At 38.3% G+C, this 24,166-nt stretch overlaps 1 protein-coding gene and 1 pseudogene across 3 annotated transcripts in view; one reads left to right on the plus strand and one right to left on the minus strand.

Moving 5' to 3' along the window:
* Nucleotides 1-1,698: 1,698 nt before the first annotated feature.
* On the minus strand, nucleotides 1,699-22,992 carry LOC105508828 (annotated as a pseudogene). 2 transcript variants are annotated; one of them, XR_001001342.1, is made up of 4 exons: nucleotides 22,347-22,992; nucleotides 2,904-2,909; nucleotides 2,304-2,308; nucleotides 1,699-1,709 (listed from the first exon to the last, which is right to left on the minus strand). The product of XR_001001342.1 is annotated as a 60S ribosomal protein L13a pseudogene, transcript variant X1 (transcript). The 2 variants fall into 2 exon arrangements; XR_001001343.1 differs by lacking the exons at nucleotides 1,699-1,709; nucleotides 2,304-2,308; nucleotides 2,904-2,909 and adding an exon at nucleotides 11,340-11,365.
* The window catches only part of LOC105509464 (zona pellucida sperm-binding protein 3 receptor-like), a 30,562-nt gene continuing 17,996 nt past the window's right edge, over nucleotides 11,601-24,166 (plus strand). The window contains 3 exon segments of the mRNA XM_011938705.1: nucleotides 11,601-11,681; nucleotides 16,681-16,910; nucleotides 17,851-18,026. Of these exon segments, the coding sequence (XP_011794095.1) occupies nucleotides 11,601-11,681; nucleotides 16,681-16,910; nucleotides 17,851-18,026 (487 nt within the window).

The following is a 24,166-nucleotide window of genomic DNA, read 5'->3' on the forward strand; positions in this document are numbered from 1 at the left end:
AATGGCATTATGGCAGGCTTTCACTGAACTTTAGACGTAACAGAGGAGGTGGAGCTATTGGAGAAACCCACTGCTACAGTTTGAATGTCTGTTCCCTCCAAACTCGTGTTGAGGTAAATCCCTAGTGTGGAACTATTGAAAGGCGGGGTTTCTAAGAGGTGGCTGGTTCATGAAGGTTCTGTCCTGATGAATGGATTAAACCATTCATAGATGAATATTTCATGTGCTAATGAGAAGAATGTGTTTCCGCAGCTGTTATCACAGAAGTGGGACTGGTGGCTTTATAAGAAGAGGAAGAGATACCTGAGTTAATATGCTCAGCCCCCTTGCCATGTAATGCCCTGTGCCACCTTGGAACCCTGCAGCGTCTCCACCAAGAAGGCCCTCACCAGATGATGAACTGTGGCCTTGGATTTCCCAGCCTTGAGAATTGTAAAAAATACTTCCTTTTTTTTGTTTACAAATTGCCCAAATTCAGATGTTCTGTTATAAGCAACAGAAAATAGATTAAGACATCCACTTAGCATCAAACGTATCTATCTATGATCTTAAAAACCATTACCTACTAAGCTACTAGGAATTTCTTGGTTTAATGTTTATTTTTGAATTTCTGCTGATCCAAGAATTTGTGAGCAACTAGTTTCCCTGAAAGGTGGTTCCAGAAAACACTGTGAGTGAGTGGGCAGTAAGATGGGGAAGGGAAAAAAAAACATGAGGGAACATTGTTGAGGGGGTTATTTCATTGCCAACTGGGACTCAATCATGCTAGAATCATCTGAGAGCATGTAGACTCCAACTCTGAGTTGTCTTCCTCAGGATGAAGACCTGGGTATTTTTCTACCTATTCTCTTCTCTCACCGGTGAAGTTTTGCTCCAGTAGCAATGGCTTCCAGACCCAAGGGATCTACGCTGTTGGCTGGCTGAGCAGCCTCCAAGGTTGGGGATCACCATTAGGCAGAAAGACATGGGTAGCCAATGGCACCTATGGGACCATTTGCAGTAATCTCTAGAGTAGGTACAGGATACAGATGGTCTCTTCTACAATTGCCTTTTCTGTATGGTCCTATCGGTTGACTAAGAACTATGGCATCAGCCAGTCTCTATCGGGTTACAGAAATATCACTAACTTTTTTGTATTAATGCTGAATCTTGCAACTTTACTGAATTTATTTATCAATTCTAACAGTTTTTTGATGGAGTCTTCATGTTTTTCTAAATATAAGATAATATCATCTACAAACAGGGACATTTTGACTTCTTCCTTTCCAATCTGAATGTTTTTTCTTCCCCTTTTGCTTGTCTAATTGCTTAGATTAGGATTTCCAGTACTATGTTGAATAGAAGTGGTGAAACTTGGCATCTTTGTTTTGTTCTAGATCTTAGAAGATAGGCTTTCAACTTTTCCCTATTCAGTATGGTATTAGCTATGGGTTTGTGACTTATGGCCTTTTTTGTTTTTAGGTACTTGGTATAATTTTGATTTCTAAAAATTTGTTGTGACTTGTGTATGCTATGGCCTAACATACAGTGTATCCTGGAGAATATTTCATGTGGTAATGAGAAAATGTGTTTCTGCAGCTGTTAGATGACATTTGTGTAAATATCAATTTGTTCCATTTGGTATAGTGTGTAGTTTAACTCCAAAGTTTGTTTGTTGATTTACTGTCTGGATTCTCTGTTTATTGCTGAAAGTGGGGCGGGTGTTTTGTCTTTGAGCTTGCTGAATCTTTTTTTTTTTTTCTGTCACTCAGGCTAGAGTGCAGTGGTGCAACCATAGGTCACAGTAACCTTGAACCCCGGAGCTTAAATGACTCTCCCATCTCAGCCTCCTGAGGAGCTAGGACTACAGGCATGCACTACAATGCCTGGCTTTTTTTAAGAGACAAGGAGTCTTATTATGTTGCCCAGGCTGGTCTCAAACTCCTGGTTTCAAGCAATACTCTTACCTTGGCCTCCCAAAGTGCTGGGATTATAGGCATAAGGCACTGTGTTAGGGCCCAGGCTTGCTGATTCTTTCCTTTGTTTGATCAGGTCTGCTGCTGAAGTTTTCTGTTGAGCTTTTCAGTTCAGTTATTGCATTATTTATTTCTAGAATTTCGATTTGGTTTTTAAAAGTTGTTCCTAGGCTGGGCATGTTGGCTCATGCCTGTAATCCCAGTGCTTTGAGAGGCCAAAGGGAGAGGATCACTTAAGCTCAGGTGTTTGAGACCAGCCTGAGCAATATAGGGAGACCCTGTCTCCACAAAAAGTTTAAGAATTGGCCTGGCATTCTGGCATGTGCCTGTAGCAGTCACTTGGGAGACTGAGGCTGAAGGATCACTTGAGACCAGAAATTCGAGATGCATTGAGCTATGATCATACTACTGCCCTCCAAGTTGGGTGAAAAAGTGAGACCCCCATCTCTAAAAAACAGACATCAAATAAAAATTGTTCTTATTTCTTTGTCAGATTTCTTATTTTGTTTCTGGATTGTTTTATAAATTTTATTTAATTTTCTATTCTTTTTTTGTGATTCCCTGAACTTTTAAAAGAGGGTTATTATTACTTATTTGTCAGACAGTCCACAGATCTTTAATTCTTCAGGGTCTATTGCCAGAGCTTTGTTGGTTTTTTCCCTGATTTTTTTTCAATCCTGTGTCTTTACATTGATGCCTGTGCATTCAAAGAAATGGCCACCTCTTCCAACTTTTGCAGGTGTTCTTTGGTGGTGTTAGACTTTTATTACTTAACATTAGAACTTTATTTGCTGGCCTGTAGTTGCTTCCCATTCTGGGAAGGATTTGTATTGAGTACCAGAATTTAAACACTTTCCTGGAACTAAATCACTGCCCTTTCATTGTTTCTCAGTCTGGGGAAGACTTATTGTGAGTACCAGAACTTATAGCTTGCACAGGAACTTAAACATAGACCTGCAGTGGTTTCCAGGTCTGGGGAAGACTTAAGAGAGCACCAGAATTTCATCACTGACTTTTCAGTTGCTTCCAGATCAGGGGAAAGTTCCATGTAAGCATCTGGGCTGTGTGGGAAATCTGACCAGGGACTCAGGCCTTGCCATGGATTGTATCCCATGAAGCAGTATGGCACTGTCCAGTCTCCTTCGTGTGATGCCCAGCAGATTTATATGCAGAGTAGCCCACATGCTAGTTCCTGTGATAAGCACCCCTTCCCCCCACTTGTCTTCAATTCACCCCAGGTGGTTCAGCCCTCCTGGCATTCCCAGTGCTTCCTGTGGGACAGGACTGCAGTGGGCTTCCCATGAAAATTCCCAGACCAGTGGGAAGGTAGAATGTCCACTCCACTTCCAGTTCCCTCCTCCCACCTTGGAAACTGTGGGTCCAGGGAAGTTCTCCGTAAGTGGTGGTTATGCCAGCTTAGGGGAGAGGGTGGCACAGTCTAAAATGGCCATTTTACCAGTTGTGATTTGTTGTAGGAGCTTTCTCCTTTTCTCTCTCAGATTCTGGTGAATTCAAGGTGGTGTTCTTGTCTTTGAATAGTTGCAAGTTGTACTTTTGTGGGGAGGAGTGGTGCTGAGGATCTTCTGTTCCACCAACTATAAATGAACTAATTTCATAAATAAAATTAAAATTTCCACTATCCAGAAAGTCACCTTGCACACCATTTTATGAGTGGATAAGATGGGTAATTATGTATGCTTATATTTTCATGTTATTAAGATGCTTAAACAAAGAGTTATCCACCCCAAGTCTCAGTCTTTAAGAGTACAGAAGAAACAGTTGAGGTTTTTAAATACTAGCCCTTTGCCCTTTATTTTTCCTTTCTTACCATTCTTTAATAATATAAAGGAGTAGTGTTGACTTATTTTCACATAGATTTAAATTATCCTTCTATTCTTTAATTTATCCTTTCATTTAAATCCCTTTAAAAATTATTTAAAATAAATACATATATATATTCTAACAAATATTAAAACAAAGGTAAGTATAGAGAGCTTACTTCCAATATATTATCCATTTTTCTCTTTCCATTTTAAATTTAAATTTCACATTTAAGATTTTAACTTTGTGCATAATTCTATAAATTATAAACCATGTTAGAAATGCATCTATTTCTTGACCTATCAACTTTATTTATTTTTAAAATTAGGATATATTCATGTTTAACAAATTAGCATATTATCTGGTGCACACAATTCCCTTTCCCTACTCCCAGAGAACCACTGTCATATCTTGCAACATTTTTTTCTGATATTTACCTTCATATTTTAAGATAATATGTTTTTTCTGTTTTTCTTAAATTATTCATTTTAGCTGCTATCTATTGATCACAGATATTCAATCATCTTCTAATATACCACCTGCTTTTCCTTTTTCTTTCAATATAATTATTGAATAATTTTGGTTACATCAATAATAACTTTTACAGGTTATGACTATGCAGTATACCAAATAGTATTTTGTGAGCATGTTTCCTTTCTTTTGTTTTAATAAGTTGTCTATAATGTCCTTTTCTAGTAATGTTTGTTTGCTTGCTTGTTTTGTTTTCTATATTTCTATTTACATTTTCTCCAAAATGCTCCAAGAGATTTTTCAGTCTACCAAATGTGTTCCAAATCTTGAGATATCATATGCTTTATCAATTCCTTTCTTATTCTCGTGTACCTTTCTCCCAAAGCCCTAGAAACAGACCTTGAAACAAGAATTAAAGCGTAGGTAATTTGTTTAGGAGGTGCAGGAAACACCAGGAGAGAAAGGCAATGAGATATGAAAACAAAGGCAACCAAAAAGGATATGTTAGCAAGCTAGTTAGGATGACTGAAGTCTCATCCCAAGGGAAACTGGTAAAGATGGTGAACTCGCACCTCAGAGTAATCATAGCTAAGGGTAGGGAGCTGGGATATTTATACCTACTTCCATCAGTTGTTAATTGAGGTCTGCTTCTGTAGGGTGTTATCTTCAGTTTATCCTGCTAATTGCAAATCAGAGTAACCTTCGATGGTTGTGGAAAAAGCCTGTGTAAAAGGAAACAGATAAAAGGCAGTTGGAAGTTGTTCAGAGTGTGCTAAAGTGGCAGGGCCCTCGTGATACTGACAGGACATTGATAGGGCCTGCTACCCACTACAACAAGCAATGGATGCTCTCAAATCTGTAGACTCGCCTTCCTGCCCTGTCTTTACTTGGTTGACTCGTGTTCTCTTTCTTATTTCCTCATTTTGTTGGAGCACATCCTCCAGGAACTGCCTAAGAAATGACGTATAGAAAGTAAACTATTGAGTGAACTCCTGTATTCTTGAAACCGTCTGTTTTCACACTTGATTGATACTATTTTCACAGTTGATTGAAACTATTTTCACACTTGATTGATAGTTTGGCTGGGCATAGCAGACTGGGTAAAGTGTTATTTTTCCTCTCATTTTAAAGAAATTTATCTACTGTTTTAATATATTCCATACAGCTATTGAGAAGTCAGAAGACATCCTGATTTATGACTTGATTTTTCCTCAACTCTAGAAGCTTTTAGGATACAATCTTTACTCATGGTGTTCTACAATACCACGTTGGTATACTTTACTGTATGATTTATTTTCATTTATTATGCTAATTCTTGATGGGCTCTTTCACTCTGTAAACTCACATTCTTTTATCCTGAGAAATTTTCTTATAAAATGTTTTCAGTAACATTTCTTCACTGTTGTCTCTTTTCGTGGAAACCAAAATCATTTGGTATTGGACCTCCTTGTTAATTATTGAATTTAGTTATATTCTGTCTTCATTCTTACCTTCAATTATCCAAACACTTTTTTGGAGATTTCCTTGACTTCATTGTTTTTTTGCTGACTTTTTCAATTTCTTTTAAGAACACTTTCTAACATTTTCCAAATAATTTTTAAAAATTGTTTTCTGTTTTTTTAAAAATAGCAATCCTGTTTTTTCCATCTAGATTCATTATTGTCTCTGTGGAGCTATTTTGGAAAAGGGAAGTATGATTTTGCTCCCTGCAAACCTCTGTTAATGATCATTGGTCAGCAGTTGTTCTTTAAGAGCAAGGCCTAAATAATCTCATTTAAAGTTCTGTGTATGTGAACAAATTTTGCTGGCAGCAGGCTAACTTGCAGCATGATGGGACAGTGAGGCATTTTAAATTAACTTGTGGCTATAACAGAGAGTGTTAATTGTTTGCCTGTATTAACCTCTATTTTTACTTTAAGTAATAGAACCACTTCTACCATTTTAAGTATCAGCAGGGCACAGGGTTGCTCAACTAGTCCCTCCCTTGCAGCAACCTCCCAATAAATGCAACTTGCTTGTCACCTTCTTAAAAAGGAAGCTTCTTTCTCTCCCCTTCCCCTTTCATACTCTTGAGAACTGAAATACTGATAGGGTGCCTGAGAGCTAGCTTCTGCCTTGTTGAGAAGGACAGCATCCTAGAGGATATTAAAGCAACAAGGAGAAAAGGCCCTAGTCCCTAGTTGACCATGTGGAGCAGTACTGCCTTCCATCCTGAATGGATTTTTGCCTATGAACTGTTTTTGAAAGAAAAATAAAGTTTTACCTGCTCTGAGTCACTGAGTTTTTGGTTGTCCTATCTAATGACAAGCATAGGGCAATGAATATCCAAATACTGATGTTTATAAGTGTCTTCTCTGTTGCTACCCAGTTGCTCCAGAGAAGGAACTTCTGTTTTTTTGCCTGTTTACAACTTGAATTTACAATTTAAATTTCTCCCATGCAAGATGAGGCAATTACTGCTTCTGTACTTTTTTTTTTTATATACTTTAAGTTCTAGGGTACATGTGCATAATGTGCAGGTTTGTTACCTATGTATACATGTGCCATGTTGGTGTGCTGCACCCATCAACTCGTCAGCACCCATCAACTCATCATTTACATCAGGTATAACTCCCAGTGCAATCTCTCCCTGCTCCCCCCTCCCCATAATAGGCCCTGGTGTGTGATGTTCCCCTTCCCGAGTCCAAGTGATCTCATTGTTCAGTTCCCACCTGTGAGTGAGAACATGTGGTGTTTGATTTTCTGTTCTTGCGATAGTTTGCTAAGAATGATGGTTTCCAGCTGCATCCATGTCCCTACAAAGGACACAAACCCATCTTTTTTTATGGCTGCATAGTATTCCATGGTGTATATGTGCCACATTTTCTTAATCCAGTCTGTCACTGATGGACATTTGGGTTGATTCCAAGTCTTTGCTATTGTGAATAGTGCCACAATGAACAAACGTGTGCATGTGTCTTTATAGCAGCATGATTTATAATCCTTTGGGTATATACCCAGTAATGGGATGGCTGGGTCATATGGTACTTCTAGTTGTCGATCCTTGAGGAATCGCCATACTGTTTTCCATAATGGTTGAACTAGTTTACAATCCCACCAACAGTGTAAAAGTGTTCCTATTTCTCCACATCCTCTCCAGCACCTGTTGTTTCCTGACTTTTTAATGAGTGCCATTCTAACTGGTGTGAGATGGTATCTCATTGTGGTTTTGATTTGCATTTCTCTGATGGCCAGTGATGATGAGCATTTTTTCATGTGTCTGTTGGCCTTATGCATGTCTTCTTTTGAGAAATGTCTGCTCATATCCTTTGCCCACTTTTTGATGGGGTTGTTTGTTTTTTTCTTGTAAATTTGTTTGAGTTCTTTGTAGGTTCTGGATATTAGCTCTTTGTCGGATGAATAGATTGCAAAAATTTTCTCCCATTCTGTAGGTTGCCTGTTCACTCTGATAGTAGTTTCTTTTGCTGTGCAGAAGGTCTTTAGTTTAATTAGATCCCATTTGTCAATTTTGGCTTTTGTTGCCATTGCTTTTGGTGTTTTAGACATGAAGTCCTTGCCCATGCCTATGTCCCAAATGCTATTACCTAGGTTTTCTTCTAGGTTTTTTATGGTATTAGGTCTAAGATTTAAGTCTCTAATCCATCTTGAATTAATTTTCGTATAAGGAGTAAGGAAAGGATCCAGTTTCAGCTTTCTACTTATGGCTAGCCAATTTTCCCAGTACCATTTATTAAATAGGGAATCCTTTCCCCATTTCTTGTTTTCCTGTACTTTTAAAAATTCTGTTTCTCCCTCTGTTCCTCAGGCTATTTCCATCACCACAATACTTTTGCACTATCAACATTGAGAGAACTTTCCTGAAATGATTGCTCCTGTGCCTAAAAGGCACAGCAGTTGCGTTTGTCTGCTTGCTTTAAGTTAAATGTTTTTCTTTACACTGTGACTAACTAGTTCGTCTATTTCCTTCAGAAGTTCACTCACAGTGGTGCTGAATAATTATACCAGGAATAAAACATGTATAGGCTATTTGGAACGTGAATCTCATGCTAAAGTTTAGTTGAGCCTGAAAAAACTAAACTACGAAACCCCCACTGCCAAATATCCTTCTTTGACCACAAGAAAATAAATTAAAACGAAGTGAATTCTTTCTAGTCCAGGTTTAATAACTGTGGGGAGAAAGCAATTGGTAAGCTAGAGGCTATGCCCTAAAATAGTTATAACTAAAGAGAGACTATTTTGATTACATTACCATTTTATATTTATGGGCACTAAAAAAGAGGGATGCTATTTTCTAATATTTCTCTGAATTCAGGAACAACCCTTCTTAGTACTGTTTCTGCCAATTTTACCCAATAAGTGACCTTCTGATACCAAGTCTATTTGCATATTTAGGGATATAGTGAATTCTCCTTTATTTAAAAAATAATACTCTTTATTCAAAATGTAAATACATTGAATAGATTATGTAATTAAAAATTATTTCCACAAAATTATTTTCCCTCAGAAACTTTTATGCCATCTATTTCAATACCAAGTAGAAGCTTATTACAAGTTTTAGATTATCCCAAAATGTCTGAGTGTCAGCCTGGGTCCAATCAGGAGACAGAAACCATACAGTGATTTAAATAGAGGAAATTTAATGCATAGAATTACTAAACTCTGATAAAAAAGCTAATTATAAAATTTAAGAAAACTCTCTATGGTATTCTAGGGCTGAGGCAAGGCACTCAAGGGAGACAAACTGCAATGAGGTGCCCTTTCCCAAGGCTGGGGTTTAGACTTCATTAAAAAGGTATTGTTGCAATCCACTGGATGCCAGAGAAGTTCACTAGTTGCCTGGACAAAAGCTGGTCTGCAGTCATTGGGCAAGTAGAAACCAAATATCTAGAACAGAGGCAGACTACAGGTGTGCTCCACCTGGTGACTACATGCATAGGCCTGCAAATAGGGCTGGGGTCCCTGGAACACGAGCTATCTGTGAGGGGAACCACAGATAGTGGCCAGATGGGCAGGTGTGCAGAAGGAAAAGTGACCCCAGTAGCAAGCCTTCAAGGCAGAGAAAGCACACAGGCAAGTAGGTGGCCAGGTGTGCAGGCATGAAGAGGGAGTAGGTGTGCTGTTGTGGTAAGAGTCTTGGAGAAGTATCCATCAGAAGAACCACAGGAAGGTGACAGCCAGTCTGGTCCAGGACCACAAGATTGCCAGGCGATAGTGCATTCTGGGAAGAGGGCCTGGGGCAGACCACCCACGTATATCTTACTTAACCCATCATGTAGCAGCAGGAAACAGCAGGGGAATCTTTGCTTCCTGCAACGTCCCTCGAGCATCCTCTAATGAGAATATTAAACATCTTTCTCGCTGTGAAGGATTAATACTTAAGGGAATTTCATCCATCATCACAGAGCTGTAGTAAATGGTGAGTTTGCATCGGAGAGGAAATGCATTGATAACTGGCACGACACGTATAACTTAATGATGATAAAATAAAAATGCAAAGTCAAACCACTCAAGGATTGCTTAGAGTGCCACCTGTGGAGGAGGAAGTACTGGAAGAGTAGCAGCAATTTCACTAAAATTTAGACTTATAAGTAATTTTGTTGAGTTTATTTTCAGTCAAGGAAAAATGATTATATATTTCCTAGTAGTTGATAAAAAGTTTTGAAAGAGGAACTTATTTTCACTAATTAAAATAGAAAAACAAAATAGAAAATTAACATTTATCTCCTGGGCTATTTAATAAGAAACAATGAATAACATAATTAGGACAATGCCAATAACATGGACAATTGCAAAGTTTTTCAAATAGCCAAATATACTAGCCTTTTATGAGAATTGAGTTCATCTATTAAAACGTAAATTAAGACTGATACTTTTACAAGAAGTTAAGCAAGCTACTGATATCCAGGTACAGCTACTAAAGCTCTGTTTCGAATCAAAGATAGAACCTGGAATATATAGAAAAATGAATGGATTTCGTCTCTGTTAGATTAGTGATTCCTGCATTTGCTGCACATGAGAATCACTTGAGGCATTTAAAAAATAATTCAGACATTGAAGCCTCATTAGATATATTTGATTAGGGGATTGGGAATCTGCATTTTAGCAAGCACGGATGTTTTGGGGAGCTGCCTCACTCAAGGTGGCAATCTTTCCCTGGAACAGCCCACATTTATTGACTGGTTGATGCAGTGGTACAAAAGCCCGGCTTTACTTAATCCTGTACACCTTTGAAGGGCCAGTCCAGCTTTAGAGGATGCTCTGAAGTCTCTGATGCAACTGCTTCAAAGTTTTGCTTTTCTCTCTTCCCTCTCATTCTTCTTTTACAGACAATGTTCCTGTGAAAACTCCTCAATAAGCCACTCTGCATGCATATTTGTATTTCTTCTTTACTGATTTACTTGTTTGTGTTCGTTCCTCATGTGTTTATTTGACAATTTTATTTTTGAATGATTTGTAAAGAAGGATTTTATATTTAAGACATGAAATTTTAATTGTTATATCTGCTTTAGTTATTTATTTATTTATTTTTGAGACAGGGTCTTGCTCTGTCTTTCAGGCTGGAGTGTGGTGGTGTTATCATGGCTCACTGCAGCCATGATCTCCTGGGCCCAAGGGATCTTCCTGTCTCAGCCTTCTGAGTAGCTGAGACCACAGGCATGCACAACCATGCCCAGCTAATATTTTTTATTTTCATTTTTGTAGAGACAGGGTAAGGGTCTCCCTGTGTTGCCCAGGCTGGTCTCGAACTCCTGGGCTCACGTGATGCACCCTCCCGGGCTTCCCAAAGGGTTGAGATTACAGGCATGAGCCACTGTAACTGGCCTTAACATTTTATTATCGTTTCATTTACTTATTAGTGTTTGATATATTGAAGATTTTAAAAATTGTATTCAAATTATATATTGTTCCATTTAATTATTTCCACCCTCACTCTAATGCTTAACAACATTATGTCCATTGGGAGGCTGAGGCAGATGGATTGCCTGAGCTCAGAAGTTCGAGACTAGCCTGGGCAACACAGAGAAACCCTGTCTCTACTAAAATACAGAAAATTAGCCGGGCGTGGTGGCATGCACCTGTAGTCCCAGCTACTCGAGAGGCTGAGGCAGGAGAATCACCTGAACCTGGGAGGCGGAGCTTGCAGTGAGTTGAGATCACCACTGCACTCCAGCCTGGGCAACAGAGCCAGACTCTGTCTCTCCAAAAAAACAAAAAACAAAACAAAAACAAAAGACATTACAACCAAAAAGTATATGACTCTTTATGGACATTTAGTGCTCCCAACAGACTTATTTAAAAACAGAAAATCAATAGTTAAAAGCAAATCCTCAAGGATTTTCCAGAGTTAGTTCTATGAGGAGGAAGTACCAGAAGATAGAACAGGGACAAAATGACAATCAAAGCAGACTGGGGATTCTTACCCCTACTTCCCAAGTTTGTTTTTTAGTTGAAAAGAAAATACTGAAAAATGTTATCAGCAAATGTTTAACTACCTTCACTTCTCAATTGTGAAACTGTGAGAGGGTCTGATATAGGTATGTGCTTAGTTTTAACCAAGTCCCACTTCTGAATCCAAATCTTTCAACAGCGTTTGAACACGAAAACAGTATGAATAGACATGTTATGATCCAGCACGTAGAAAACTATGGTCCAATACTGTACAGTATTTCCTATTTTATCCAGCTACTCAGTTTCTATCTTCATCCAAGATACATCCCTAATTTAATCCAGAAAGATTTTACTTAACATGCCAGTCCTCTCAGTCTGTCACCACTTCTTCTTAGAGAACCTATTTCCTCATGCCTCACCTCATCTTGCCCTATTCCTCCTTTTCTAATGCCATTATTCTTTTGATTCGTAGCAATCATCTTTTTTCTGTTATTTATAGTTCTATAAAATAAGCATGCATCCCTAAATACTCTAGTTGAGTATTTGTTACTTCTTTTTATATATGAGATCATGCAGTATGTATTATATTTTGTCTGATTTCTTTTGCTTACATTTGTGAGGTTTATTTACATTGAGTCTAATTGTCATTTATTCATTTTCATTTCTATATATTATACCATTCTATGGCTGTGTTATAATTTACTTATCTACTTTATTAAGGATACAATTTAGATGGTTTTAGTTCTTTGGCTATTACATAACTATGAATATTCCAATACATGTCTTTTGGTGTATAGTACATGCCGGTTGTATAATGTATGTATTCAACTTTCATAGACAAATTTCCAAAATCAAGGTTTATATCCTGGCTATGCTGCTTAGAAGCTATATGACAAGTAAAATACAATTTAAATCTTTTGAAAAAATCCTGTCAAGGGGAAAATAAAGAAATAATAGTAAAAAAGAATGAAGAAAGTCTACATGTGTTTTCATGAAAGTATTAAACTCATGAATAGAGGTAAATCTACAAATCACACTTAGAATACTCCAGTGATGTTATGGTGCTATGTAAATCTCTCAATCCTCTAGTATATATGTTTAAAGTCAAAATAGTCAAAACGACAACAGCTACAATTAGTGGCTAAGGAACACAGAATAGATAAAGAAGTAAATTAGGGCAAGAAAAACATAAATTGGGAGAAAAGCAGAAAAAGTCTAAGTATTTTTATGCGACCAAAGTTAAGTTGATATTCAGCTAAAAATAGTCAATACAACTTTAGGAGTCTTTATATATTTGCTGCATGGTGAACTGCAAATAAAGAAATTACAGCAGACACACAGATAAGAAAAAGGGAACAAAGTTAAACACCACAGAAAACCACCAACAGAGAGGAAGCAACAAAAAATTAGGAAAGAAACAGAGAATCTATATAACAACCAAAGCAATTAATAAAATGGCAAGAGTCAGTCCTTACCTATCAAAAGTAACCTTGAATGTAAATAAGTTAATTTTTTAAGTTGAAAGATACATAGTGGCTAAATGAATAAAACTACAAGATCCAATGATGTGCTACCTATAAGAGACTCATTTCATGGTAAAGTCAAATATAGACTGAAATTGAAGGGATGGAAAAAAATATTGCAAGCAAACAAAAACCTAAAGCAAACAGGAGTAGCCATGCTTATATATGATAGACTTGAAGCTAAAAAAAAAAAAGAAAAACTGTAAAAAGTCAGTATATAATGACAAAAAGATCAATTCAACAAGAGTAAATAATAATTATAAATACATATGCACCCAATCCTAGAGCACTCATATATATAAAGCAAATATTGTTAGACCTAAAGAGAGATGGACTGCAATACAATAATACTAGGGAACATCAATATCTCACTTTCAGCAATGGACACATTATTTAGAAAAAAAAATCAACTCAGAAACATCAGACTTAAAGTGCCCCATAGACCAAATGGGTCTAACTGATCTTTACAGAATATTCCACACACCATCTACAGAATACACATTTTCAACTGCACATGGAACACTCTCCAGGATAGATCAGATGTTAGGACACAGAACAAGTCTTGAAAAATTTAGGAAGGTAGAGATCATATCAAGTAACTTTTCTGATCACAATAATGTGAAACTTGAAATTAACAAGGAAAACTTTGGAAACTTTACAGATATATGAAAGTTAAACAACATGTCCCTAAAAAACCAATTGGTCAAAAGGAAATTAAAAGGAAAACTAAAAGATTTTTTGAGACAAATGAGAATGACAACACATTATACCCAAACCTATAGAACACAGCGAAATGAGTTCTAATTGGGAAGTTTATAGTAATAAATACCTACATAAAAAAGAAGAGAAATTTCTAATAATCATCCCAAGGAACTAGACAAACAAGAACTAACTAAACCTAAAATTGGTATAAGGAAGAAAATAATAAAGTTCAAAGCAGAAATAAATGAAAAAGATATGAAAAAAATTAAAAAGAGGCTGGGCGCAGTGGCTCACGCCTGTGATCTCAGCACTTTGGGAGGCTGAGTCAGGCAGATCATGAGGTCAGGAGATCGAGACCATTCTGGCTAACACGGTGGAACCCTGTCTCTACTAAAAGCTGGGTGTGGTGGTGGGCACCTGTAGTCCCAGCTACTAGGGAGGCTGAGGCAGGAGAATGGCGTGAACCAAGGAGGCAGAGCTTGAGGTGAGCTGAGATCGCACCACTGCACTCTAGCCTGGGTGACAGAGTGAGACTCCGTCTCAAAAAAAAAAAAAAGCAATAAAATGAAGTTGGGTTTTTGAAAATATAAACAAAAATGACAAACATTTAGTTAGACTAAGAAAAAAAAGAGAGAATGCTAAAATAAATAAAACAGAGATTTTTTATTTTAAGGAGACATTACTACTAATACCACAGAAATAGAAAGTATTATAAGACACTATTATAAACAACTATATGCCAACAAATTTGATAAGACAGAAGAAGTGGATAAATTCCTGGACGCATACAACCTACCAAGATCAAGTTATGAAGAAATAGAACATCTGAACAGACCAATTAAAAGTTGAATTGAAGAGAAAATTGAATCAGTAATCAAAAGTTTTCCATCAAATATAAGCCTAGGACCTTATGTCTTCTTTGCTGAACTCTACCAAACATTTAATAAAGAACTAATACCAATTCCTCTCAAATTGTTCCAGAAAAATTGAAGAGGAGGGAATACTTACAAACTCATTTTGCAAGGCTAGCATTACTTTGATTCTAAAACTAGTCAAGTACACAATGAAAAAAGAAAACTATAAGCTGATATCCCTGATGAGCATTGATGCAAAGATTCATAACGAGATACCAGCAAACCAAATCCAAGAGCACATTAAAAAGATTATTCATTATAATGAGTGGAATTCAGCCCAGGGATCCACGGACGGTTTATCAGACTCAGGTTAATAAATGTGACCACACTACATTAACAGAAAGAAAGAAAGAGAAGCATGATATAATCATTTCAATAGGTGCAGAAAAAGAATGTGACAAAATTTCACATTCCTTCATGACAAAAACACTCAACAAATTATTATAGAAGATATGCACTCAAGACAATAAAGGCATATATAAAAAACTCATAGCTGACATCATACTGAATGGGGAAAATCTTCATATACAAATGGACCAATGGAACGGAAGAGAGAGCCTGGAAATAAACTTACTCACCAAAAGCCAACTGGTTTTTGACACAGGTGAGAACACATATTGGAGAAAAGATAGTCTTCAATAAATGGTGCTGGGAAAGTTGGATATTCGCATAGAGAAGAATGAGACTAGATCCCTACCTCTCACTATACACAAAATCAACTCAAAATGGATTAGAGATTTACGTATGAAACCCCAAACTACAAAACTACTAGAAGAAAACATAGGGGAAATGCCCCACAACATTGGCCTATTGAGTTAAATGCACATGAGTTGGCAGTTCATATAATTAAGGACAGATGATAATATGAAACCATCTCAACCTACCTAAGGTTTCAGAACAAAAGGTGAAATCCTATATTTCACTGAAAATTAATTTTATATATCACTTTGGGTAATACTTCTTAAGTAACTTGTTTCTGAAGTAAACTTAGGATATGTGAGGGTTTTTCTCATTCGGGGGTAAGAATGACTTTATAGAGATCTTGCTTTGAAGAAGTCTCTGATTAATGAATGACTGAAACCAAGAAACATAATAGTAATACTACTTATTGTTGGTGGTTGTTGGTAAAAAACATACTTAAAAAATTCTAAATGACCCAATGGATTTTTGTTTTTGTTGATAGTTGCCATAAGAAAATCATATAGATGGATGGATAGATAGATATATGATTAATAGATAGAGACCTCTCCAACTCTTTTCCTCTGTCGTCATTTTCTTGCTTTTCTTAAGCTTGCTCTTTCTTCTATAACTCTTCTGCCATTTCCTTGTTCAGATAATTTCCTTGGCTCACTTGGCCAATTGCTATAGTCTTCTTAATCAATCTCCCTGTCTCTTCTCTCTGCCTCTTTCAATCTACCTTGTACACATCTGCCACAATAGTCTTTCAAAAACAGAGTAATCATGTTACTTAAACAAAGTATATATATATTTCCTAGTTTCAAGCTCCCAATTTTGGTATTGAAAACCTGATCAAACCCAGTTCTAACCTGCCTCTCTATCTTTAACTATCATCTCCTGTCAGGAATTCCTTATCTTCTAAACAAACTGAAGCACTAATTACTATTTTCAAGAAATAACCTTTACCTTCTCACTGCTGTGCCTTTACTCAATTTTTACTACTGCCCTAAAATATCCCACATTTAACACTCCAAATTTCACAGCAATATCTACTACCTCTGTACAGTCCACCCCAGATCTCTGGAATTTACTGGTATCCTGAATATGTTCCTGTCAGAAAATACAAGCTATCTTTTATTACAAACATTTAATGCCTTTTCTTCTACATTTGATTATAATCTCCTTGAAAACAGTTCCCATTTTATTCTTCGTAGTACTTTATGACAGGTAAGAATTCAAGGACTGTTTATTAAGTTGAGTTCTTTCAGCAGAAAAACACTGAAGAGGCACCATATCATGCACTCCCAGAAAGCTCCACTAGCACTCCTTGAGGGCTCCACCTTCGATAGAAAAGGAGAAATGGCAGCTTTGCTCTTCTCTAGGCTGTGGAAAGTCTCCAATTCAACTCTGTTCCAAATGATGCTGGTCACTGTTTTGTTGGCTACCGTTCTTGGTAAGTAGTGGACAGACAGGCCAGACAACCAGTCTACAACTGAGTTCATCACACACCCTATTTTAAGAGGTGTCTAAGAGATCTTTAACATTATGGGATATATTTGACCACCTGGAATTTGGGAAACATACTATAAACTAAAAAAAGAAAATCTTGTTTTATAGACGCTCCTGATGCTCCCTTTTAGAATTTTTCTCTCCAGAAAACTCTAAACAACTTAACATTGAAGCAATCATGACTTGTAATAAATTCGTATCATCTGCCAGCCTGGCCATGAACTCTCACTGCCTGTGTGGTTATTTAGAATGTAGGGGAGGTTGGTATAATTCTTCTGGGGCATTTGGAAGGTCATTCAGTACTTTGTTTAATTCTTGCCAGGGAAGTAGAATTAAGATTTTATTTTTCAAGGGTTTAATGATTCTCCACCTTGTGATGTTTTTGAAAAATATTTTTATTTTTTAACAGGCCATTTATTCTAAACCTAAAAGATCCAAAAGGACACAAATGAAATGCTTCCTCATCCTTGACTGAGGCAACTAATCTTGCATAATGCTATTATTAGTAGAAAATATGTTTCTGCTAAGGCAGGAGGTAGAGCCATATGGCATAGCATAGCTGCCTATATTCTGAGCAGACAGATGTGGGCAATCTGATAGAATGATGAAAATCAAGTCTATTCATTCACTTTCTAATAAATTAGCACTTATGCAGTCAAAGACGGATGAAATTTTTCTGCCTTTACTCATTATCGTTGTCATTATCATTACTCAACAAGCGTGTATTATTGATCACTTACTGCACTCATTGAACAATGACATAACAGGAGTTATGATGAAAGAGAAAATCATGGTCTCTGCTCTAGAAAACTTAGTACTCAGATATCGAGACATTATGTCCCAAGATATAGCTGTTGATGTTCCTTGCCATTTTTTTTGTGTGTGCAGGTGACTCCCTCCACCCAAGTTACCATTTGCTTCTCCAATAAATCCATTGTATGATACTGAATTCAAAACTGGAACTACTCTGAAATACACCTGCCACCCTGGGTATGGTAAAATCAGTTCAAGTCGACTGATTTGTGATGCCAAAGGCTCATGGAACTATAGTATCTTTTGTGCAAGTAAGTATCAACATTTATTTTTCTCACCTTTACTTTTTTTCCCAGAAAGTTATTTTAGGAACTTAATGAATTACTTAATTCATATGAAAATCTTTGATCAAAACAGTTCAAAATTAACATCACCTATAGTATTTGGAAGGAGTCAGTTGGGAATACACTTGAACATATTTTTCTAAGAGTTAAAATATGGCAACTGCTTCCCTTTTCCTTCTGTTTCCCTGTGACGAAGGTCATATATTTTCGAGAGCACACGTTTTTATGGACAACTGGTCAATAAACATACCTAGTATTATCACAGTGGTCTAATTGAGCAAATGAAACTAAGTGAAGTTTTTTTTTCTCTTCTTAAAATGTGTCAGAAAAATGAGATATACGTTTACATTTATTTTTTTCTCAAAGCATAGTCACTATCGACATTAACCAACCACACCTAGCATTCCTGCATATTTGCAACCATGCCTTCTTTAAAGCCATATTATTTATATGCTCTGGATCTATCATCCACAACCTTAATAATGAACAAGACAATCGAAAAATAGGAGGATTATTTAAAATAATACCCCTTTCCTCAACTTCCCTAACCATCGGTAGTCTGGCACTCACAGGCATGCCTTTTCTTACAGGCTTGTACTCCAAAGACCTTATTATCGAAACCGCGAACACGTCGTATACCAACGCCTGAGTCCTATCTATCACTCTGATTGCCACCTCCCTAACAAGCGCCTATAGCACTCGAACCATGCTCCTCACCCTAACAGGACAACCCGCTTCTCGACCCTAATTAATATCAATGAAAACATTCCCACCCTACTAAATCCAATCAAACGCCTCACAACCGGCAGCCTACTCGCAGGATTCCTCATCACCAACAGCATCTCTCCCACTTCACTCCCCCAAATAACAATATCACCCAACCTAAAACTCTCAGCCCTATACGTAACTGCTCTAGGATTCCTAGTAGCCCTATACCTTACTCTTATAACCAATAAGCTTAAAATAAATATTCCACTCCACACATTCAAATTCTCCAATATATTAGGATTCCACCCCATTACAATTCACGGCACAGTTTCCTACCAAAACCTACTTATAAGTCAAAACCTAGCCTTCCTCTTACTAGATTCAATCTGATTAGAAAAATCTATACCCAAAACAATCTCACATACCCATATTACTACTTCAATCCTCACTGCCACTCAAAAAGGTATAATCAAATCCTATTATCTTTCTTCATTCCCCTTACCCTAACCTTATTTTTAATCACATAGTCTATTACCCCGAGCAATCTCAATTACAATATATACACCAACAAATACTGTTCAACCAGTAACTACTACCAATCAGCGCCCGTAGTCATATAAAGCACCTGCACCAATAGAATCCTCCCGAATTAACTCCGGCTCTTCTCCCTCAAAAACCACTCAACTCCCTACATGATTAAAATTAATCACCGCCACCAACCCATCAAAATCTAAAACTCATAAAACCAACCCCACCTCCATCGCCAACCCTACTAAAACACTCCCTAAAACCTCAAACCCTGAACCCCATGCCTCAGGATACTCTTCAATAGCCATTGCCCTAGTGTAGCCAAAAACAACCATTATATCCCCCAAATAAATCAAAAACACTATTAAGCCCACATAAGTCCCCCCATAATTCAGGATAATAACACAGCCAACCACACCACTAACAATTAACGCCAAACCCCCATAAACAGGAGAAGGCTTAGAAGAAAATCCTACAAACCCCATAACCAATAGTACACTCAACAAGAATAAAATATATGTCATTGCTTCCACATGGACTCTAACCATGACTAATGATATGAAAAACCATCGTTGTATTTCAACTATAAAAACACTAATGACAGCAACACGCAAATCAAACCCACTTACAAAAATAATTAATAATTCCCTCATTGACCTACCCACTCCGTCCAGTATTTCCGCATGATGAAACTTCGGCTCACTCCTTGCTACCTGTCTAATCCTACAAATCATCACAGGCTTATTCCTAGCAATACGCTGCTCGCCAGACACCTCCTCCACCTTCTCCTCAGTTTCACACATTACCCGAGACGTAAACTACGGCTGAACCCTCCGTTATCTCCACGCTAACGGTGCCCCTATATTCTTTATCTGCCTCTTCCTACATATCGGTTGAGGCCTATACTACGGCTCATTCCTCCTCCTAGAAACTTGAAATATCGGCATTATACTCCTACTTATAACTATAGCAACAGCCGTCATAGGCTACGTACTCCCATGGTGCCAAATATCATACTGAGGTGCCACAGTAATCACAAACCTCCTGTCAGCCATCCCATACATTGGAACTGACCTTGTCCAATGGGTCTGAGGCGAATATTCAACTGATAATCCCACCCTCACACGATTCTTTACCCTTTATTTTATCTTACCCTTCATTATTACAGTCCTTACAACCTTACATCTACTGTTCCTTCACGAAACAGGATCAAACAGTCCCTCTGGGATTTCCTCTCTAACAAAATTACCTTTCACCCTTATTATACAATCAAAGATATCCTAGGCTTAATCCTCCTCCTCTTCACCCTAATAATATTAGTACTATTTTCACCCGACCTACTAAGTGACCCAGACAACTATACTCCAGCTAATCCCCTAAACACTCCCCCTACATCAAACCAGAATGATACTTCCTATTTGCATACGCAATTCTACGTCCATCCCTAACAAACTAGGAGGTGTATTAGCACTTCTACTATCAATCCTCATCTTTGCATTTATCCCCATACTTCACAAATCCAAACAACAAAGCATAACATTCCACCTACTCAGCCAATTCCTATATTGATTCCTAATCACAATTCTGCTGACCCTTACTTGAATTGGAGGCCAACCAGTAAACCACCCCTTCATTATTATCGGACAAATAGCATCCCTAATATACTTTATCACAATCCGAAATCTTATACCACTTGCCTCCTTAACCGAAAACAATCTACTCAAATGAACCTGCCGTTGTAATACAAGCTAATACGCCGGTCTTGTAAACCGGATACGGAGACTTCTCCCCAGGACAACTCAGAGAGAAAGCACTTAACTTCACCATCAGCACCCAAAGCTAATATTCTAATTTAAACTACTCTCTGTATTCTATGGGGTGCACTTTTTAAGTACGACTTAAGTACTAACTTATTTTACAACCTCCTATGTAATTCGTGCATTACTGCTAGCCAACATGAATATTACATAGTACTACAAATGCTTAACTGTACTTCGTACATATTTATGCACACTTACAAACTGTCCTTGTAAATATGCTTACAAGCAAGAATCCTCATGACTTAATCAACTGTAGAACATAACATCAACTACCAAAGATCAAGTTTTCCCCCAAGGATATCAACTAATACCAAAACTCAGTTATCGTACACAGTGCATTACAGCGTTCATCGAACATAGCACATATAAATCAAATATATTCTCGTCACCACGGATACCCCCCTCAGTTAGTGGTGTCTTGTTCACCATCCTCCGTGAAATCAATCTCCTGCACAAGAGTGCTACTCTCCTCACTCCGGACCCATGACACGTGGGGGTAGCTATAGTGAGCTGTATCCGGCATCTGGTTCTTACCTCAGGGCCATAAGACTAAGATCGCTCACACGTTCCCCTTAAATAAGACATCTCGATGGATCACGGGTCTATCTCCCTATTATCCAGTCACGGGAGCTCTCCATGCATTTGGTATATTTTATCTCGGGTGTGCACGCGACCCCATCGCAGAAAGCTGGCCCTGCCACACCATACGTCGCAGGATCTGTCTTTGATTCCTAGTACATACCATTACTGATCACACCTACATTCAATATTCCAGCCTCGCATAACTACCAATAAGATGTTATTTAATTCATGCTTGTTGGACATAACAATAACCAATCCTAGTATAGCTGGTTAGTTTAGTATATTCATCCTAAACTATAAAACCACAACAAATTTTTACTTTTTTTTCTCAAACCCCCCATCCCCCATCTCTGGCCTTTCCCCTATAAACATACCTTTGCCAAACCCCAAAAACAAAAGCCTCAATTCACCGAGCCAGAGCCTGTGTTCTCATCTTTTAGCTATGCACAATTTTAACTGCTACCCCTCAACTAACACAATCTCCATCTCATCCTACTACTTTCAACTTTAACTCCCTCTCTATTTTACCCCACCTACATACCTACTGGCTACCAGACCCACACCCTTATTATCACAACCCCCAAAGACAGTACCTCACAACCATATATAATCCCCCCAATTTTTTTTTTTTTTTTTTTTAGGAGTTAACAGTCTTTATTGGGCTCAGACCAGGAGTCCGTGGGTCTTGAGGACCTGTGTGTATTTGTCAATCTTCTTCTCCACGTTCTTCTCGGCCTGTTTCCGTAGCCTCATGAGCTGTTTCTTCTTGCGGTAGTGGATCTTGGCTTTCTCTTTCCTCTTCTCCTCCAGGGTGGCTGTCACTGCCTGGTACTTCCAGCCAACCTCGTGAGCCAGGCACCCCAGATAGGCAAACTTTCTTGTAGGCTTCAGACGCACGACCTTGAGGGCAGCAGGAACCACCATCCGCTTTTTCTTGTCGTAGGGCGGTGGGATGCCGTCAAACACCTTGAGGCGGTCCAGGGCAGCCTGGCCTCGCTTGGTCTTGTGAGGCAGCATGCCTCGCACGGTCCGCCAGAAAATGCGGCTGGGGGCCCGGAAGTGGTAGGGGCCTCGGGAAGGGTTGGTGTTCATCCGCTTGCGGAGGAAAGCCAGGTACTTCAACTTGTTTCTGTAGAAATTGCCAGAAATGTTGATGCCTTCGCAGCATACGACCACCACCTTCCGGCCCAGCAGTACCTGTTTAGCAACGATGGCCGCCAGGCGGCCCAGGAGATGGCCTCGACCATCGAGCACCAGGACCTGCACCTCCGCCATCTTCGGCAGCCGCCTGGGAAAAAAAGACAATCCCCCCAAATTTAACAAAACCCATTTATGTAGCTTAATCAACCTAAAGCAAGACATTGAAAATGCCTAGACGGATTTATACATCCCATAAACAGACAGGTTTGGTCCTGGCCTTTCTATTAACTCTTAGCAAGATTACACACGCAAGTATCCCCGCCCCAGTGAAAACACCCTCTAAATCATCACGATCAAAAGGAGTAAGTACCAAGCACGCACAACGCAGCTCAAAACACTTTGCTCAGCCACACCCCCACGGGAAACAGCAGTGACAAACCTTTAGCAATAAACGAAAGTTTAACTAAGCTATGCTGCACCCAGGGTTGGTTAATTTCGTGCCAGCCACTGCGGCCATACGATTAACCCAAGCTAATAGAAACCGGCGTAAAGAGTGTTTTAGATCTATTTTAATAAAGCTAAACTCCATCTAAGTTGTAAAAAACACCAGCTGATGTAAAATAAACTACGAAAGTGGCTTTAAAGCTTCTGAATACACAATAGTTAAGATCCAAACTGGGATTAGATACCCCACTATGCTTAGCCCTAAACCTCAATAGTTAGAACAACAAAACTACTCGCCAGAATACTACAAGCAACAGCTTGAAACTCAAAGGACTTGGTGGTGCTTCACATCCCTCTAGAGGAGCCTGTTCTATAATCAATATGCTCCAATTCACCTCACCACCTCTCGCCTAGTCTATATACCGCCATCCTCAGCAAACCCTAATAAAGGTTATAAATTAAGCATAAGTGCCCCCGCAAAAACGTTAGGTTAAGGTGTAGCTTATGAGGTGGTAAGAAATGGGCTACCTTTTCTACCCCAGAAAACCCCACGATAGCTCTTATGAAATCTAAGAGCCCAAGGAGGATTTAACAGTAAATTAAGAGCAGAGTGCTTAATTGAATAAGGCCATAAAACATGCACACACTGCCCGTCACCCTCCTCAAGTATATTTAAGGATCAACTTAACTAAACACCCCTCATATCTATATAGAGGAGATAAGTCGTAACACGGTAAGTGTCCTGGAAAGTGCACTTGGATAAACCAAGGCATAGCTTAATATAAAGCATCCAGCTTACACCCTGAAGACCTCAATATAATTTGATTGCCTTGAGCTAATGCTAGCCCCAAACCCAACAATCAATACTAATACCAAATAACTTTT

The sequence above is a fragment of the Colobus angolensis genome, unplaced genomic scaffold (assembly GCF_000951035.1).
Source record: "Colobus angolensis palliatus isolate OR3802 unplaced genomic scaffold, Cang.pa_1.0 Scaffold100, whole genome shotgun sequence".
In the NCBI taxonomy this organism is placed as follows: domain Eukaryota; kingdom Metazoa; phylum Chordata; class Mammalia; order Primates; family Cercopithecidae; genus Colobus; species Colobus angolensis.